This window comes from Nansenia antarctica (genome assembly GCF_963989245.1).
Source record: "Nansenia antarctica genome assembly, chromosome: 15".
NCBI classification, from domain to species: domain Eukaryota; kingdom Metazoa; phylum Chordata; class Actinopteri; order Argentiniformes; family Microstomatidae; genus Nansenia; species Nansenia antarctica.
In genome coordinates this window covers 9,527,607-9,547,168 of record NC_137685.1, presented here as the reverse complement: position 1 = coordinate 9,547,168, position 19,562 = coordinate 9,527,607, and the positions used below count along the sequence as shown (strand labels likewise).

The 19,562-nt window shown below is 48.7% G+C and overlaps 2 protein-coding genes across 2 annotated transcripts in view; one reads left to right on the top strand and one right to left on the bottom strand.

The window, feature by feature from the left end:
• Positions 1-3,723, top strand: part of tasora (transcription activation suppressor a) — a gene marked incomplete at both ends in the record, with an annotated part of 32,444 nt that extends 28,721 nt beyond the window's left edge. The window contains 4 exons of the mRNA XM_080545833.1: positions 285-393; positions 534-715; positions 1,132-1,281; positions 2,600-3,723. Coding sequence (XP_080401959.1) covers positions 285-393; positions 534-715; positions 1,132-1,281; positions 2,600-3,723 — 1,565 coding nt within the window. The remainder of the gene's footprint in view (positions 1-284; positions 394-533; positions 716-1,131; positions 1,282-2,599) is intronic.
• A 1,622-nt stretch (positions 3,724-5,345) lies between these two features.
• On the bottom strand, positions 5,346-16,045 carry ccdc66 (coiled-coil domain containing 66; the record flags this gene model as incomplete). Its single annotated transcript, XM_080545832.1, has 17 exons — positions 5,346-5,408; positions 5,642-5,766; positions 6,478-6,614; positions 6,805-6,857; positions 7,032-7,513; positions 8,257-8,391; positions 9,721-9,847; positions 10,265-10,426; positions 10,585-10,669; positions 10,789-11,024; positions 11,716-11,847; positions 12,560-12,679; positions 12,914-13,041; positions 15,120-15,486; positions 15,679-15,704; positions 15,820-15,878; positions 16,035-16,045. The coding sequence occupies 17 exons, from the start codon at positions 16,043-16,045 to the stop codon at positions 5,346-5,348; spliced, it is 2,448 nt and encodes an 815-aa protein (XP_080401958.1).
• Between the last annotated feature and the right edge of the window lie 3,517 nt (positions 16,046-19,562).

Here is a 19,562-nt window from a genome sequence, read left to right as displayed (position 1 = left end):
CACCCCTGGCAATAAATGAGTTAATGTACATAAGCGGAGGCAGAAATCAGAGGACGGGGCTCATCGTAATGCGTGGAACGGAATGAGGAATGGTATGAAACACACACTCATTCCTCACTCCGTTCCATGCACTGCAGTGAGCCCCATCCTCCGATGTCTACCTCCACCTAGCTTCCCCTGATGATCAAAATGACTTGTTTCCTTCTTGGTTGAATTGCTCTCGCTCTTGACTAAAAGTGGCACTTCCTGTCGATACGATAACAATATTGTTGTTGTTGTTGTAGAGCGTCTCCGGGCGGTGCTGATGTTCCTGGAGCAGCTGAACTCAGCGGGGAGTGTGTGGAGGTGGAGGGTGCACTTTAAGACCCAGAAGAAACTGAAACAACAGGCCAGGTGGGTCGGTCGCATTAGCATTACCATGTCCATGGGAGGTATCTCTACGGGTGATGATGAATGTGGATTCTGTGTCGCGACTTCACGACTTATCGTTAACGAATAGCGAATGTTTCGTCGTCTTGTGGATTGATTGACAGGTTCAAGAGGGAGGCCATGAGCATCCTGGACGTGTTGACCACGTTCCAGAAGAGGCAGGTGGTGGAGTTCCTGCCCTACCACGAGTGTGACATGGCCTCCAGGCAGGCCCCGGACCTGGACTGCCTGGTGCGCCTGCAGGCCCAGCACATCCACCAGCACCGCCACACCATCCTCCTCACCGGTACCTCCCACCTCCCCCACGCTGGTTAACACGCTGCTGTTGTTCTCTTTGTGTACAAATGTATGAGCCAACTGGCCCCGGGTCTATCCAATATATAGGGGAGATAGAAGTCTCCTCCTACTTGCAAATTAGCACCTACTTAGGTCCAGAAACTGGTGGTTTCACTAGAATTACTCTGAAGCCTTTGTTTTTTAAAACAGACAGCTATCACACTATCACTAATAAACAAGACAGTTATCCACTTATCAGTAGTCCAAGCTTAACTAGATCTTACTTACTCAGAATGTAGAGAGGTGAGTCCACTGCTAAGTTCACAAATGTTATGTTAAAACATTATGTTAACATTGCTCCCGTCTTAACATCTGCGTTGGTTTGATTTGATTGATTGATTGTCTGACTAAATGATGGATCGACAGAACGTCGGTTCGAGATGTTCCCCAACTACTCCAGCAGTGGGATCGTAATCGCCACCATCGATGACATCATGCACAACTTCAACACCCTGGTCGGGTATCACGACATCCGGGACAAGCAGCCAATCACAGACAACCCTGTTGCTGCGGACGGTGAGTCGTCTTGGCGCACATTAACAGACGGTAAACGAATCACGAAAGAATGTCAGTGTTCTCCTCAAAGAATGTAAGAGTGGAATCAGGTAGCAGGTTGAATTGCTTGTTTAAGCTGTTATTGTTATACTCGCTATGCACACAACTGGTTTGTAACACCGGACTGGTGTTACGACACGACTGGTTTGTCGCCGGCAGATCTGTTCTGGATCTAACCACCGTCGCAAGTAGGAAAGCTGGCTGTGTCTCAGAACAATGTCTGTCTTTTGAACCTAGCTCAGGGCTGGCTAGCTAACTACTTTTTTACTTTCTACTCCATTCATCAATTATTGTTATTGAAGCTAGTGTCACTGTCCCAGTCTCTGTAATAAGGGAAAATATAGGATATTCCTGGTCCACATATGAAGCCTTTATTCGACCATGCTATATTAAAAGGTAAAAAAGCGGTGTCGATTTGATCGCAAAAAGGGTGTTCATTCATCTGTGACAATGGACGGAACACTTTGTAAAGTGGTAGTGATTAGCATATGTAAACATGACAAGTGATCATGAATGGAACCAACGTCTCATTATAATTCAGTACACAAATCAGTCTGTCTTGAAACTAGTGTTGTTCCGATACCATTTTTTTATACCGATACCTGACCGTGCAGTACTTGCCGATACCGAGTACCGATCCGATACCACGGCGTTTGAAAAAACAAAACAAAAAAACATGTTTTTTGAGCCGCATACTCACCTCGATGTAAAATTATTGCTAACACTTAGTCTGGCACTGCTCAAAACCTTTGTAAAACTCGTAAAGTTTTTGTAAAACTTAAGTAAAAAAAAAAAAAAAGTTTTTGTAAAGTACTCGCCGATACCGATACCAGCATTTTTGTGCGTATCGGTGGCCATGCCGATACTAGTATCGGTATCGGAACAACACTACTTGAAACCCCTCTAAAGGTTTTTGACACGCTTGTCAGTAGAAGTTATGATTTATGGGAATATGAACGGTTATGGGAATATGCACGGTTTATATATAAGGTTTCCAAATTAACTGCGATCGTTAACAGCCCTAATAGTTAGTAATGATACAGTAACTGTCTTTGATCGCCAACGACATCGTTGTTAAAAGTGAAAGTGTTAGGATGTTCCTCAGTGAAGTTTTTTTTTTTTTGCGTTTTGACCCGTGAAACATGACTCAGATTTTGGTAAGAGTCCAGCGCCGCGCTGTTCACAAAAAATCCTGGGGAGAACCCTGAATGTTTTGGGAAATTTTAGCGCAATAGAATTGGTTTTAGAGGTGACTGTGTTCTGTGTGGTTGTTCCACAGTGACGGCAGACGGGCAGGAAGAGGGACACTCCCCTGTCACGGAGCAGTCCATGCCTTACTCCGACCACCACCCCCCTGCCCCCCAGACGGAGGGCTTCTGCAGCCCCCTGGACCAGCTGGTCCCTGACTCCTCTCTCTCCTCCTCCCTGTCCTCCTCCGACGGTATGGGCGTGGCGGGGGCAGCAGGGGCACCCCTGGACCCCAACTTCGAGGCTCTGATGATGGCCATCTCCCAGTTCAAGGCTGATAAGATGGCCCGCTCCAAGCTGGAGCCAGAGGGGGGCGGGGGCGGGGGCTCCCCCTTCGCCATCGACCCCCACCAGACCTTCTTCTGCCCCCCCTCGGTGGCCGGCTCCCCTGTGGTTGCGGGGCTCTTGTCCTCCTGCCTCCTGGTCAAACAGCCGCCCAAAGTCAGCCAACAGGACGAGTCCATCCAGTCGCATAGTCTGGCCAGCGGTGTGGTCGCTGGCGGCGCTACACCCGTTACCATTAGCGACAGCGACATGTCCTTATGTGGCTCTCTGGACAGCCTTAGCACTGTCCTCAGCCCCTGCCGGACTGCGGCTAGCTCTGCGGCTAGCTCTGCCAGCGTTGTCAGAGACAACAGGGTTGCCACGGAGGGCATCCAGAGGGGACCCGCCACACCCGGCAACACTAATGACCTAGACGGCACTCCCCGGAGCCCCGAGAGGAACACTACCACCCCCACTCCCGAGGGGGGCGCTGTCCAGGCAACGGTTAACCCCGGCGACGAAGGAAGCGGGCCTTCCAGCAGCCAGAGCGGCCTCCCCCTCACCGTTCCCACGGCAACAGCGGGCATGACACTTAACACTATAGCGCCTACGGGCAGGTCGCCCCTGACAATGATGCAACGTGTCAGCTTGTTGCCCAACCCCAGCCTCAACAACAACATCCACCAGTTTCACAGCCCCCTGGTGAACGGAGGGATGGTGGGGGGCCCCAGGCCAGCCCTGCTCCTGCCCCACAACATGCCCCTGCCCCTGGCCTGGCACGTCTGGGGATTCCAGCCGCAGGGGAGGGGGCTGATGGGGAACTGGAACCCAAACCAAGCCACACAAGGACAAAGGTTTCGACCTCACAGAGGTGGCTATCAAGGCCGGTAGCAAAACGTTAAAAGTTCAAAGTTAAAACGTTAAAAGTTTTGTATTTTTTTACACTTCATTGTTATATTGTTTGTATTAAAACATGCCTGTCAAAACTATGGCTTTCCCTGACTTGTTATTCTGATGAAACACTGCTGCCATTAGGGTTGTCAACTGTCCCGTGTTTTGGGCTGGATGAATATATGGGACTTCCCTGTATATTCATCCAATCACAGACCCCCTCACGTGTACGTATAGAGTAAATGCGGCAATTCCTGCAAACCTGCATTCCGGCGCTACACCCGTTAGCATTAGTGACAGCGACATGTCCTTATGTGGCTCTCTGGACAGCCTTAGCACTGTCCTCAGCCCCTGCCGGCCTGCGGCTAGCTCTGCCAGCGTTGTCAGAGACAACAGGGTTGCCACGGAGGGCATCCAGAGGGGACCCGCCACACCCGGCAACACTAACGACCTAGACGGCACTCCCCTGAGCCCGGAGAGGAACACTACCACCCCCACTCCCGAGGGGGGCGCTGTCCAGGCAACGGTTAACCCCGGCGACGAAGGAAGCGGGCCTTCCAGCAGCCAGAGCGGCCTCCCCCTCACCGTTCCCACGGCAACAGCGGGCATGACACTTAACACTATAGCGCCTACGGGCAGGTCGCCCCTGACAATGATGCAACGTGTCAGCTTGTTGCCCAACCCCAGCCTCAACAACAACATCCACCAGTTTCACAGCCCCCTGGTGAACGGAGGGATGGTGGGGGGCCCCAGGCCAGCCCTGCTCCTGCCCCACAACATGCCCCTGCCCCTGGCCTGGCACGGGGTGGGGCCCACCTTCGTCTGGGGATTCCAGCCGCAGGGGAGGGGGCTGATGGGGAACTGGAACCCAAACCAAGCCCCACAAGGACAAAGGTTTCGACCTCACAGAGGCGGCTATCAAGGCCGGTAGCAAAACGTTAAAAGTTAAAAGTTTTGTATTTTTTTAAACTTCATTGTTATATTGTTTGTATTAAAACATGCCTGTCAAAACTATGGCTTTCCCTGACTTGTTATTCTGATGAAACACTGCTGCCATTAGGGTTGTCAACTGTCCCGTGTTTTGGGCTGGATGAATATATGGGACTTCCCTGTATATTCATCCAATCACAGACCCCCCTCACGTGTACGTATAGAGTAAATGCGGCAATTCCTGCAAACCCCCGACCTGAGAAAGTTGGCAACCATAACTACCGTCCCACGGACACTGAATTGGCATTCCAGATGTTTAAATAAAATGGTACAAAAAGAATGAGAAGAGAGATATATCAAAAAAATACTTTAATTCACATTTACACACCAAGCTTCAGATTGTTATCAGAATTGATGAGCATGGTCAATAGCACACGTCAGGTAAATACACACAGCGACCTACAACCACCACACTACCCTGCTAATCTTCACATTAAAACACCATAGTCAAAAACACACAATACTCATCAGTGGTAAAGTGCAAACATTTGTGTTTTTACTGAGTTTTAAATACTTCCATAAACGAGAAATGGTCAGATAAATCATAATGTTAAAGTGCTGCTTGGTTCCAATTCAGATATGTGCACAGAGAGGTCTGCCCTCTCACATGGTCCATCAGGTCACATGGTCCATCAGGTCACATGGTCTGCTAGGTTGAGTCCGCTCTCCAGTTCTCTCTGCTTCTGCAGCAAGCCCTGAAACCAGACAAGACGTGAAGCATCACGCTGCATGTTAATGTTCTGTGAGCTAAACACAAACTACCCTGGACCACCCCAGACCCACCTGTCTGACCTGGACCACCCCAGACCCACCTGTGTGAGCTGGACCACCCCAGACCCACCTGTGTGAGATGGACTACCCCAGACCCACCTGTCTGACCTGGACCACCCCAGACCCACCAGTCTGACCTGGACCACCCCAGACCCACCTGTCTGAGTTCAGCCAGGCCCTTCAGGATGGCCTGCTGCCTCTCTCTGTTCTTCTGCATCTCTGGGTGCAGCAGGGGGTCTCTCTGGTGGGGGGGTCTGCTGCCTGCTCTGCCCTGGGTCACCTCTGAGACAAGCAAAAAAAACACATTTACATTTACATTTTTGGCATTTAGCAGACGCCTTATTCCAAAGCGACTTACAATCAATACATTTGAATGCTAAGCATGTGAATCATCAATCCACCATTCGTGGCAGGAAGAGTAATCTAGCTCAGGCCCGGGGCCACTGATAGAAGGAAAAACCTTCTTCTATCACCTTCTAAAACCTAGTTGTTGTTTTTTTGTTTGTTTTTTTATTACTGGAGGAACAGAGAAACAGTACAAGGGGGGCAATAGAAGTTCTTAGGGACACAGTAGAGGGGAAAGCGGGTGTCTTTAGGAGACGTAGTGCTGAGGGGCAGAAGATGTCTCACACATCACACACACCTCTGGGTCACCTCTCAGTCGAGCAGAAGAACACAACAGAACCAAAGTGAACACATCCAAGGCAAGAAAATCATCCAAATAAAATAGCTCTGGTAACCATTACACCTTTACAACTAGGAAGCTTTTTTGTAACTCAAAACAAAAATGTTCATCCAGTTAACCAACCAACTCTCCACCCACTCCACTGAAGTACCCCTGGCTCACCCTATCTATTTATCTGGGGACTAACTAACTAACTGAGTGTGTGTGTGTGTGTGTGTGTGTGTGTGTGTGTGTGTGAGAGATTTGGGTATTAACTGACCTGTGTGTGTGTTGGTGGGGTTGTGTGGAGGGTCTGGAGACTAACTGACCTGTGTGTGGGTGAGGTTGTGTGGGGGGTCTGGAGAGGGGGGCCAGGGGGTCCAGGTGGTAGACCTCGTCCGTCCTCAGGTAGGGGACAAAGTCAGACGTGGGGGGAGGGCTGTCCACTTCCTGGTGGGATCCCTGTCTGGGTGGGGGGGGGGCGAGGTCGCGGTCACGGGGAGGCTGGAAAGACTGGGTCTGGAGTCTGTGTTTGATGGCAGGAACCGGAGGGGATCGGACTCTGTAAAGGGACGAGGCTCTTTGTTACTACCAGACAGCTAGAAGACTGGAGGGCGAGTGGATTTGAAGCTACAGGAAGACTGTCGTCTGCTCACCTCTCTGCCTGGACCACCGTGGAGTTGGTCATCCCTTTAAAAGGGTTTTCTCCCTGTGGGGGACAAACAATATTTCAGTCAGTTAAGTCATGAGTTAAGTCAGTTTCAGTCAGTTAAGTCACGAGTTACATCTCCACAGACACAATCAGAGTTGACCAACTCAGGGATTTGTAGATGGATAGATACGTAGCAGATAGATAATTAGAATTGACAGATTATCACCCTACCTTTCTGTTCCTGGCCTGGGCGTGGGGCTGGGAGGGGTGTGGTGGTGGTGGTGGTGGTGGGGAGGGGAGGGGGTCTAGCTGATGGGTCTTAGTCAGGGTGTTCCTCTCCACCAGGGTCATCAGCTCCATCTGCCTGTGGAGGCGGCTCTCCAGACGGAGGTTCTGCAGGCCCGGGGGATACCGCTCCGAGGCGGGGACGAACCGCTTACTGGGCCTCTGGGTGTTCCAGTCCGGCCTGCGGCCCCCCCGCTGTCTCTGGGCCCCCCTGGTCGTCCGTGCGTAGGCCTCGTAGGGGTCCCCTCCTTCCCCCACTCCCCCCCCTCGGTCGTTCAGACACACGTTCTCCTTCCCCGTGCCCGGGTGGCGTTCCTGCTGGTCCTGCCTGGCGCCCCGCCTGGCCCTCCTGTCGTGGGCCAGGGGTCCGTACTCCACGGGGACGTCGGGGGTCCGAAGACCCTCCTCTGGGAAGGCTGGGACCACTTCTGACGAAACCAGAGGGTGAATCAGTGGTTTAGTCATTATTGTATGTATTCAACCAATATAATACCTGTATTCATTATATGAATGTGAAGGTGAATTTACAGGTGAATGTACAGCGGGCCCCAAGCTCAGTTAACTGGGTGAATTGGCCATTTAGTTTAGTTATTGTGCCCTGAAATAACCTTCAAAACGTCCTCAAACTAGATTAGATATATATTCAATGTAACTTATTTGTAGGTGCCAGGTATGGGTTGTATTGTTGTCTGTTGTTGTTTGTTGTTTGCTGTTGGATTGTTGGTCACATGCAGGGATTCGAATCACGTGGTGTTGGTGGTGCGTCAGTATTACGTCAGTAGTAGTAGTGAAATCAGCTGTTCACCTGTGGGATTTGTGAATGGATGGAGAGGGGGTGAGTGGGGAAGTCCTACTTTTGCTGACCGCTTTAACACCGCTTTAACACCGCTGTACTAAGTCACTGTTTAATTCTCTTGGGACGCTGTTTTTAATTTAATGTTTTGTGATACCGTTTCACCGTTTGTTTTTATCTACAATAAATATACAAAAGTACTTTCGGAACAGTGATTCATTGACAGCCAGCGCGTCGGGCAGGTCTTTTTCCCCTACTTAGCCTCTCGGCGACAAAGTTTGTTTTTGATAGTCGCCTAACATTATTGTTTGTAGTAGGCAAATGCAATCGTCAATCATTTGAATGTAATGTGTGACGACCAGGAAGTCTGGATGTTACCAGTCTGTACGGCGGTGTCCCTCCTCGGAGACGTGACACTGAAGGCCTCTTCTCTTAGCTCTGCTAGCTCCGCCCCTGTCTGGTACGGCCTGCCCTCTAGCTCCGCCCCCGTCTGGTACAGCCTGCCTGCTAGCGCTGGAGACACAACAAACAAACACAGACATTCATTAATTAATTAATTAATTAATTCATTCTTTCAACAAATGGGGGAGATGTGGGCTAGCTCCTCAGACAACTCAACCACTGCTATGAAACCTCATGGTTTGGTTTCCTTGACCCAGATCAAGCCGCCCACTGTCTCCTGGCCAACAAACAGCCTCTACGATGGAGTCTCCACAGTGTGTCACAGCAGTTGTTCGAGGTAGGGCGTCTCACCTGGTGTGAAGACCCAGAGGTAGGGCGTCTCACCTGGTGTGAAGACCCAGAGGTAGGGCGTCTCACCTGGTGTGAAGACCCAGAGGTAGGGCGTCTCACCTGGTGTGAAGACCCAGAGGTAGGGCGTCTCACCTGGTGTGAAGACCCAGAGGTAGGGCGTCTCACCTGGAGTGAAGACCCAGAGGTAGGGCGTCTCACCTGGTGTGAAGACCCAGAGGTAGGGCGTCTCACCCGGTGTGAAGACCCAGAGGTAGGGCGTCTCACCCGGTGTGAAGACCCAGAGGTAGGGCGTCTCACCCGGTGTGAAGACCCAGAGGTAGGGCGTCTCACCTGGTGTGAAGACCCAGAGGTAGGGCGTCTCACCTGGTGTGAAGACCCAGAGGTAGGGCGTCTCACCTGGTGTGAAGACCCAGAGGTAGGGCGTCTCACCTGGTGTGAAGACCCAGAGGTAGGGCGTCTCACCTGGTGTGAAGACCCAGAGGTAGGGCGTCTCACCTGGTGTGAAGACCCAGAGGTAGGGCGTCTCACCTGGTGTGAAGACCCAGAGGTAGGGCGTCTCACCTGGTGTGAAGACCCAGAGGTAGGGCGTCTCACCTGGTGTGAAGACCCAGAGGTAGGGCGTCTCATCTGGTGTGAAGACCCAGAGGTAGGGCGTCTCACCTGGTGTGAAGACCCAGAGGTAGGGCGTCTCACCTGGTGTGAAGACCCAGAGGTAGGGCGTCTCACCTGGTGTGAAGACCCAGAGGTAGGGCGTCTCACCTGGTGTGAAGACCCAGAGGTAGGGCGTCTCACCTGGTGTGAAGACCCAGAGGTAGGGCGTCTCACCCGGTGTGAAGACCCAGAGGTAGGGCGTCTCACCTGGAGTGAAGACCCAGAGGTAGGGCGTCTCACCTGGTGTGAAGACCCAGAGGTAGGGCGTCTCACCTGGTGTGAAGACCCAGAGGTAGGGCGTCTCACCTGGTGTGAAGACCCAGAGGTAGGGCGTCTCACCTGGTGTGAAGACCCAGAGGTAGGGCGTCTCACCTGGTGTGAAGACCCAGAGGTAGGGCGTCTCACCTGGTGTGAAGACCCAGAGGTAGGGCGTCTCACCTGGTGGATAGCCGGGGTCTCCCTGCAGGGCGTGCAGCATCCTCTGCTGGTACTTGTCCCTCAGCGCCTCCTCCTGGGCCCGCTGGACGCTCTGGTACAGAACCTCGGTCTTGCGGCTCTGCAGCTCCTGCAGGTGGTCCGTACAGGTGTTACGTACCGTACTGTGAGAGGACCCTCACAGCAGCAAAGCCTGTTTTGATGTGTTGAGCCTAACGACGTGGTCCTAGTCCGCGTCGTACTAGGCTCGAGAGGTTAGCCAGGGCAGACTCGGGGTCGATTCAAATGATAATTTAGAGTGAATTGATTTTGAAAATTGGCCATACACTTTCAGTGGGATTTTTATTTTTTGGGGATTCAAGCCTTTACATCTTGCATTGAGTGAATACCAATCTCCAATTAACGGACTATTTCTCATTTCTATTCCTAATGCATGCAGGACAATGTGCCGGGGGATCTCTGCTCACTTTCCGGTTGTTGAAATGGTAGTGTATTGATTTTGATTTGGTGCACTTTGTGTGTGTATGTGTGTGTGTCTCTATCGCACCTTCTTGTCCCTCTGCATCTGCATGTCCAGCTGATGCTGCTGTTCCATCCGCTGTCTCTCCAGCTCCACCCTCCTCTCCTCCTGGGCCTCCTGGGCCTTCCTGGCCTCCGCCTCCACCTCACGCTGCCTCCTCCTCTCCTCCACCTGGGCCTCGATGGCACGCTGAGGGGACAGGGGACAGCAGGACACACTCACTCACAGACTCACTCACAGAGCTGCCTTTTTACAGTGCAAAAAAACAAAACACGGGCTGCCTTTCTTTGAGTCAAACCGAAAGTGAAGAGTTGACGTGTGTGTGTGTGTTGATGTTCGAGTCGTACCTGATGCTCCTGCTGCTTCACACGTTTCCTCTCCCTCTCCTCGATCTGCGTGGGGTCCAGGAGGGCCGTCATGGTCCGTAGGTGGCTGAACGTGGAAGACAGGCTTTCTTATATAACATGGCCACATAGAGGAAGAGAGGGAGGGAGGGAGGGAGGGAGGGAGGGAGGGATGGATAGATAGATAGAGACAGACAGACACCCTACCTTGTCTTCTGGGTGAAGCCTGCGGTGGTGTCGACGCTGGCCCGGCCCAGGCTGTCCCCCCCGTAGGTGCTCAGGCCGTCCCAGACCACGGACAAGGCGCCCGAGGGGGTCCTCTGGTGTCCCAGGGAGCACAGGGGCTCCGACCCCCCCCTCTCCACCGCCACGGGGGCCTGGGGGGGGAGGATCCTCTTCTGGATGGAGTCAAAATGCTGGGCCCAGTGCTCATGGTCCTCTCCCTGGGAGAGAGGGGGTGGAGGGGAGGGGAGAGGAGGGAGAGGGTTAAAGATAGGGAGGAAGGAATGAGGGAGAATGTCTGTTCTTCTGTGTCTGTACCTGACTGTTCTGCTGTGGACCTGTGTCTGTACCTGGCTGTCCTGCTGTGGACCCTGGTCTGTACCTGGCTGTCCTGCTGTGGACCTGTGTCTGTACCTGGCTGTGGACCTGTGTCTGTACCTGGCTGTCCTGCTGTGGACCTGTGTCTGTACCTGTCTGTACCTGGCTGTCCTGCTGTGGACCTGTGTCTGTACCTGGCTGTGGACCTGTGTCTGTACCTGGCTGTCCTGCTGTGGACCTGTGTCTGTACCTGGCTGTCCTGCTGTGGACCTGTGTCTGTACCTGGCTGTCCTGCTGTGGACCTGTGTCTGTACCAGGCTGTCCTGCTGTGGACCTGTGTCTGTACCTGGCTGTTCTGCTGTGGACCTGTGTCTGTACCAGGCTGTCCTGCTGTGGACCTGTGTCTGTACCTGGCTGTGGACCTGTGTCTATACCTGGCTGTCCTGCTGTGGAACTGTGTCTGTACCTGGCTGTGGAACTGTGTCTGTACCTGGCTGTGGAACTGTGTCTGTACCTGGCTGTGGAACTGTGTCTGTACCTGGCTGTGGAACTGTGTCTGTACCTGGCTGTCCTGCTGTGGACCTGTGTCTGTACCTGACTGTTCTGCTGTTTCTCCTGCCTGCGTCTGAGTTTGTCGTCCTCTCTCTGCTGGTCCAGCTCCTGCAGCCAGAGCCTCTGCTGCTCCCTCTTCTGGGCGCTGAAGGCGTGTTCCACGGGGGTGCCCTCCTGGCGTGCATTCGCACACGCACACGCACACACCACTAGTTAACACCACACACAGGAAAATCTCTGATCTTAGAAATAAATGTTTGTTCTATTGCTACACAGAATAAACATGCAGATGAAACAGTCTACAGTATATCTGTATATTATACTGTATGTTTACATTTAAGTAATTTAGAAGCCGCTTTTATCCAGAGTGACTTCCGAGTACATTTGCGCCACAGTCTGATCATTTGGTCCGCATGTCGGCAACCAATCAAAATGTTCGGACTTTTCTTTTGAAACGCGGAACTACGTTTCAACGTTGTTGAGAATCACAACACAAACTCGTTCGTCAAAGCCAAAAATACTGCAACGAAATAGATTCGGTGAGTAATCCCCACTGCTACCTAGTTAACTATAACCCTACTTTACATTGTTAGCAGGCTCACAAAACACGCTGTGTTAGTTGACTAGCGATGTGTCACTGATTTTCAACAACAAGGAAATGTATTCAAATGTTTTCGAAAGAAAAGTCAGATCCTTACATCGGATCCCGACATGAGAACCTAAGCATTAGAATGTGTCACATTTTTCTCAGTACGTCAACTATACAACGGTCATCGTAAATAAACCCGTGGATGTCAACTAGTGCCTTAAATGTGTGTTGTTGTGTTGTGTGGTGATGATGATGATGATGTGTTGTTGTGTTGTGTGGTGATGAAGACTTTGGTACCCCGGGGATGAAGGCGGAGCGGATGGCAGCTGGCAGATCTCGTTGGCTGCTGTAGCTCTGCGCTGAGCGCAGCGTCTCCGTGTCAGTCACGCCTGAAACGGTCCTCCTCAAACTCTCCTCCTGCACCTTCCCAAACAGCCACACACACGCATCAACATATATCTATTGTCCTATAATATGTCTATCTACTGTACTGTATATCAGGGGTAGGCAGAAATCGGACGACGGGGCTCATTGTGACGGATGGGATGGAACACACGTGTTTGATGCCATTCCTCGTTCCGTTCCGACTCCCATGCGTCACAATGTGTCTGTCCTCTAATTTCAGCCTCCCCTGCTGTGTTCGTTTCCTACCCTGGCCAGCACATCCCCAGCGTACGGTTTAGATGAGGTCCTGGCGAGGGGTCTACCCATCAGGCCACGCTCCTCTATCGCCTCTGGAACCAACTTCTTCTGCTGTTTCTTGAGATCCACCTGTTCATCTAGAAGAAGAAACATAGGAAGTTGAGCTTTAGCTGATGATGAACGTAAGATGCATCGCAACAGGATAGCAAACCTTGACTAATCCCCCCCCCCTGACGCCCCCCGCATCAATCTGTTGTCACCTCAACCCACTCTGCCGTTAGTCACCTATACAGCTTTACAGACAACCTGTTCCCCTCTCATCAATATTGAATGTAAGGACCGTATTGTCGATAGGCTTTCAGTGACAGTGAGATTAGACAAAAAATCTTTACAAAACGATCCCTTGAGGCGCTTAGTGGCGTAGCACACTAATGCGCATACCACGTCACCACGGGGTTCCTGGCTCGATTCCGACCATCAACATATCTTGCATACCATCTCTCCTCTCTCTCACCCAATCCTTCCTGTCAATCTCTACTGTCTATCCCAATAAAGCAGAAATGCCCTAAAAAAAATACATATCCCTCTTTCCCTGCTCCTTTGGTGATGACTTATTTAATCTGATTGGATGGGTGAAAGCAGGTGCTCCACCGCACAGCTACCACCTATCCAGTCACATCAGATCAGTGAATCCTCCCAAGGAAGGGAGAGAAGATGGAGTCAAACAGACCCGTGTCGTACCTAGCTCTCTCCTCCACTGTGCCCTCTTGGCCTCCAGTGCCTCTTTGTCTCTCTCTCTCTCTCCCAGCGCCAACAGACCGGTCGCTAGACCACTCGTCGACCTCCTAACCAATGAGAAGAGAGAAAAACAAGTTATAAACATGATTATATTTTCACAACCACAGGTGTTTATCAAGACAGAGAGAAGCATGTTGGAGAGACAGAGTCTTACTTTTCTTCCGGCCCGTTGTCATGTGAATGTCCATTCCTGCCACTTGGGTTACTTGCCTCTCCGCTCCCTCCTCCCCCTGTCCCATTGGCCAAAGGACCTTCTTTAGAACCCTCAGCATTCCCTGAGGGACAGTCAGAATTTTTTCTTTTTTATGTATTACAATAAGTATGGTACGACTACATTTTAAACGATCTGGGCAGGGTTTCCTGAAAGCTTAGCATTCCCTTAGGGACTGTGGAAGGCAAATCATTTTGTATTACTAGAATTGCATTTATTCATCATTTTTTGCACAATATAGTTGTATATATTAAAGAACACAATGCAGAGTAATATGTATGTACAACCAAGGTTAGTGTGGAAGACATGTGAGTGTTTGGGTGCTAGGGGAGAGAGGAAGCCCCTGGGTGCCCTCAGTTAAGTCATGGGATCGGAATGTTGAGAAACTGGAAGATCCAAGAAAGAGACTTTTATGGCCTGACCATACTATGGTACGGAATATATAGAAAGCTTTCTTTCCTATAAGCACTGAGCTCTTCTCTTTGTTTTCTGACTTATTCTGGTTATCTCTTAGAGACACTATGGTACTCCTGCAAGCTTGTATTAAAACATTTTTATAAATTATTGTTATTGAATTTGTTCAGGTCTTTATTCACTGAATTTTGGAGTTCCATACCCAACCAAATGTATTAGGAAGAAAGGATTACTTTCATCCACAGGACATTCAGAAAATGTTTTGTTACATGTATTACAAGAAATGCAGTAGGTCCACATTTACACGATCTGGGCGTGGTTTCCTGAAAGCTTTGTAGGCAAAGGATGGATGATCATTTGTGCTACAAAGATCAAGGGGAACTCTTCCCCGGAACTCTTTACAGAGTTAGCTGATGATCTCTAGACCATGTGTGCATAGAGATCATGTCAACGTCTGCATAGACGAGTGGCTTTCTCCACTGCAGCCCCCCCCCTCCACCCCCCCCCCCCCCTTCCCATTTGGAAAACTCTCCCAAACCACCAAAGAATCCAGCAAGCTCTCTCCTTCAAACCGTCCCAAACCATTTTTCCCCTTCTTTTTAAAACATGCCTTTTATCACCCAAACTATTGTTTATTGTTGTTTTTAACTTACTGTGCTTTTGTTTGACTTGTTATTGATCTATCTATTCTTGTTCTCTCCATGAAATGTAGTATCTTTGAATACTAAGAAAAGTGCTATACAAAATAATAACTAGTATTAGTATTAGTAGTATTATTCTCTCCTATCTCACCTGCTGTTTGCTGCTGTAAAGTAGTGATCGAGGCTTTGTTGATGCTGTTGAGGATCTGTTGGAGCTGGTCATTGGTCAGGCATACCAAGCTCTCCTTCCCAGCCTCCTTCCTGGCTTTAGAATCTCTATCAGTGGTCGTCTGCTTGTGTCTGCCTGGCACCGTAGCGGATCTCACTCTAGGCCCAGGTTTGGTGCTGTTGTCTGTGTTGTCCTTGACCTTTGCTTTCGGAGGATGACACGCAGCCACAGGCATGTCGTTCTTCACTGCCATGGCACTGGGGACCGGAGCTGTTCTCCTCCTAAAGTCTTTACGCCTCGGCGCCTGGCCCCTAGGTAGCTCCTCGGGGACGAATGGCTCTTGGGGTAACTGCTTTGGGTTGAAAACATTGTGTGGTCTGTTTGTAGAGAGTATCTGACAATTCGGACAAGAACAATTCATATTGATTAGTCAGCCACATGCGGTGTGGATCAGTACTGGATGAAATTGAAATACCATGGCAACACAGCAATGTTTGTTTAGTGCGAAATAAACTGGCAAGCAGACAGCATTCATAGCTACCTTATTTGGATTCTTCGTTTCAACACCTGCAACAACAAGAGATTTACATGTCAACAAACTGATCCAGGGATAGGGGCCTAACAGTATAGCTACATGGATCCACTGAAAGAAACACTTTGGATTGTAAAATGAGGTGCCTACCATGTTTGGATAAGATCAGCTTGGGCTTTCCATTTTCAAGTTCGAACATAAGACCATCTCTGTTTAAAGGCCACACGTAAGATATAGTTAGGGCATCTAATCTAGTAGTCTAGCTACATCCCCATGCATTAAACAACAACAATAGCTTAGCTATCAGTTGGCTAGGTCAATCAACAGGCTTCACACACATCAGGAGCAACATGTGACAGACTCACCCCAGATTCATTTTAGCGGCACAGTGGTCATTGATACGCCTTCGCAAACGACATCGCTAAATCATGGATAGAAACGTGATTATGTGGCTATTTAGCGAGAAGCAACAATGTGTCAAACACTCGGCTAGCTTTGACAGTTACTTCCAGAATGTTTATTGTGTACGTCGGTTGCTGACAACGACCAATAAGAACGCCGCCGATTGGCTAATCCGATATGAATATGTGTTCATCAGCCAATCAGAAAGCTTCGTTCTCCAGCGGAGGAACGCCGGTGGTGTGTCATGCTTCACTTCTCCACTAGATGGCGACAGCGCTTCGTTTTAAATTCTGGATCCGACGAAACTTGAGTTTCTATGTATCATTTGGGGAAACAAAGTGACCACGAATTCTTGTTGAATTCGTTACATCATGTTTAGTTCCCAATTTAAGAAAGTGACATTTGCGACAGAAAACATTTTTTTCTACGGTCACACAGTGTGACACTAACGTGAGCTTAGAATGATAAGGTTCTATCTCCGTTTAGAATGATAAGGTTCTATCTCCGTTTAGAATGATAAGGTTCTATCTCCGTTTAGAATGAGAAGGTTCTATCTCCGTTTAGAATGATAAGGTTCTATCTCCGTTTAGGGTAGTTCAGAGATATTGAGCGTCAAAGTTTTTACATTCCATTATGTTTTGTGAGATGGAACCTTTGTATTTGATGAATGACTAACTCAAAAATGTCAACATTAAAAAAAAATAACACCACACAGGCATTAATAAACACCTAATGGATCAGATTATGTAAAAAAAAAAACTCAATTTTGACAAAAATGGAGATAGAACCTTATAATTCTGACGTCACGACTGTCTGCACAGCTAACCAGTACAGTGGCGTCTAGAGCGTACGTTGTCCCGTAAAAAACGGGATGATGATGATGATGATGATGAGGATGATGATGATCGATTTCATTTCATAGGCTCGCCATTAGGATTTCCGTTTCTCGTTTCTAGTAGCAGAATAGCCAGCGACCAGCCAGATGACACACACACACACACACACACACACACACACACACACACACACACACACACACACACACACACACGCACACGAGTTATGATTACATCATGTAACGGTTCTTCCATTCGTTAGCCAGGGGATCAGTGACAGTCAGTTACTTACCGTCTCACGCCGCTAGGTGGTGGTGTTGGCTTAAGAACAGAACAGTTCTGTTTAACGGTTTATTTCGATAAGTCTCGCGAGACTTAAATAAAAAAAAGCATAGATTTGTTAAGAAGTCTCGCGGGATTTAGGGAGAGAGGAAGCTAAAGCATTGAGCCCAGAGCTAAATATAGTAGTTAGGGCAAGGACAGGACAGCTACCGTTAGATGGCTAGCTCAGAAGCAGGGTTACAACTAGCCAACATGTGGGACTGTTAGCAGTCTAACAGTATTACTATTCAATAATATACAATATTCTAGTAGCTATTTTGACAAGTTAGCAAATTGCTAGCTAACATTTAGCATAGCATAGCTTGCAAAACCCCATCAGATGTTAGCTAGTTAGTTAGCACTAGCTAGCTATATCTAAATTGCAACATTAGCTTCTAGCCAGTCCAGAGAGTCTGAACATGCAATCACAAGAAGACATTATTAGCTAACGTTAGCTTAGCTAGCTGACCCAGGACCTGTTCATCTGACTCTGAATTGAGGATTCGACCATAAAACAGGTGAGCTGTGTGTGATCACTTACTGGGCTTTCTAACTAGCTAACCCCTCTATCATACTCAACTCATATACGGAGTCGTTTTGTTTGTCAACATCACACGGATACAAACAAACACGAGTAGGAGAAAGTGACAGCTGATTCGTGACGTTAGACTTAGAATTATAAGGTTCTATCTCCATTTTTGTCAAAATTTAGTTTTTTAAATAATCTGATCCATTAGGTGTTTATTAATGCCTGTGTGGTGTTATTTTTAAATGTTGACATTTTTGAGTTAGTAATTCATAAAATACAAAGGTTCCATCTCACAAAACATAATGGAATGTAAAAACTTTGACGCTCAATATCTCTGAACTGGTTAGCTCCAGTACCAGGGTAGTCTCTCTCTCTCTCTCTCTCTCTCTCTCTCTCTCTCTCTCTCTCTCTCTGTCTCTCTGTCTCTCTGTATCTCTCTCTCTCTGTCTCTCTCTCTCTCTCTCTCTCTGTCTCTCTGTCTCTCTGCCTCTCTGTCTCTCTGTCTCTCTCTCTCTGTGTCTCTCTCTCTGTCTCTCTCTCTCTCTGTCTCTCTGTGCTTAGCCAGATAGCTGTTATTTTCCTCTGGGCTGGGATTTATTTGAGCATTGTGTGTTTTTGTCATTTGCTTTTGATTGATTGATTGATTGATTGAAAACTTTATTAGAAGATTTGCAGAAGTAGGTACATGAAAGTACATATTACATACAAGGTCAACTAAAAGGATAAAAACCCAAGAAAGCCACTGGCTTATTTCAATTGGGGTCCTTTTGGGCTTAGTCTTGTTTGTTTTTGTTTGGAAAGACAGAACACGTTGTGGACGAATTGCATAACTATCAGTTATTGTACAGACTGTACCTTTCACATCATAAAAAGATATCAAAACGACTGTACCTTTCACATCATAAAAAAGACATGTCACTAGGCTATGGTTGCGTTTTGGCAACTTTGGTGCCCCACATTATTGCCAAGAGAAATAGACAGTCAAGATCCAAGCAAGTCTCATCAGATGCTTGCTTGACATCTATTATTATCGAAACTCTAAACAGATCATCATGTCTTATTTACAACCTTTGAAAGCAGTAAATGCCGACTGCTCTATCCATTATTGAAACGATGGTAGGCAGCCACCACTATGCACTGAGTTAGACTTTCTGCTCGCATCCCAATGGCTCTTAAAAGATAAAACATCTCTCATGGTAGTCAGCTGGGTGCCTGAATCTCTATACAATGTAATGTCATTACATAATAAGAAAAATGTGACTTCTTCTGCCATATTTTTCATACATAGTGTGATCTGCACTGACATGTACTGCTGTCTGTTCTCTGCAAAATACTGCTGTCTGTTCTCTCTTAGAGTCTTAATCCTACCAAATACCAATGAAATGTGTCGTTAGTCATACGGTTGGACTACAGTACTGCTGCCCGCCACCTGCCTGGCTGTTGTCCTGATTGTCAGACAGAGAGGCGGTAGGACAGGCTGCTCTTGCACTGTTGGGTCATCTGCTTGTGGCCCACGTTTGGTTAGTTAGAAGCAGCAGCATGTTTTCCAGGGTCAGTGCAATGTTGTCCAGGATCAGTGCAATGTTGTCCAGGATCAGTGCAATGTTGTCTTCAACATAACAAGCGAATTAGGCCTAAGTCTAGTCTCGTTGTCAGATAGAGGTCGCTTGAACATGATAAATGTCATGCATAATCTTGTCCATTAGCCTAGAATGCACTTGCTGTTCTTTGGTTTCTATTTACATTTTAGACATTTCGCTGTCTTCATCCAAAGCGACTAACAACGTTAGCAAAGTACATTTGTC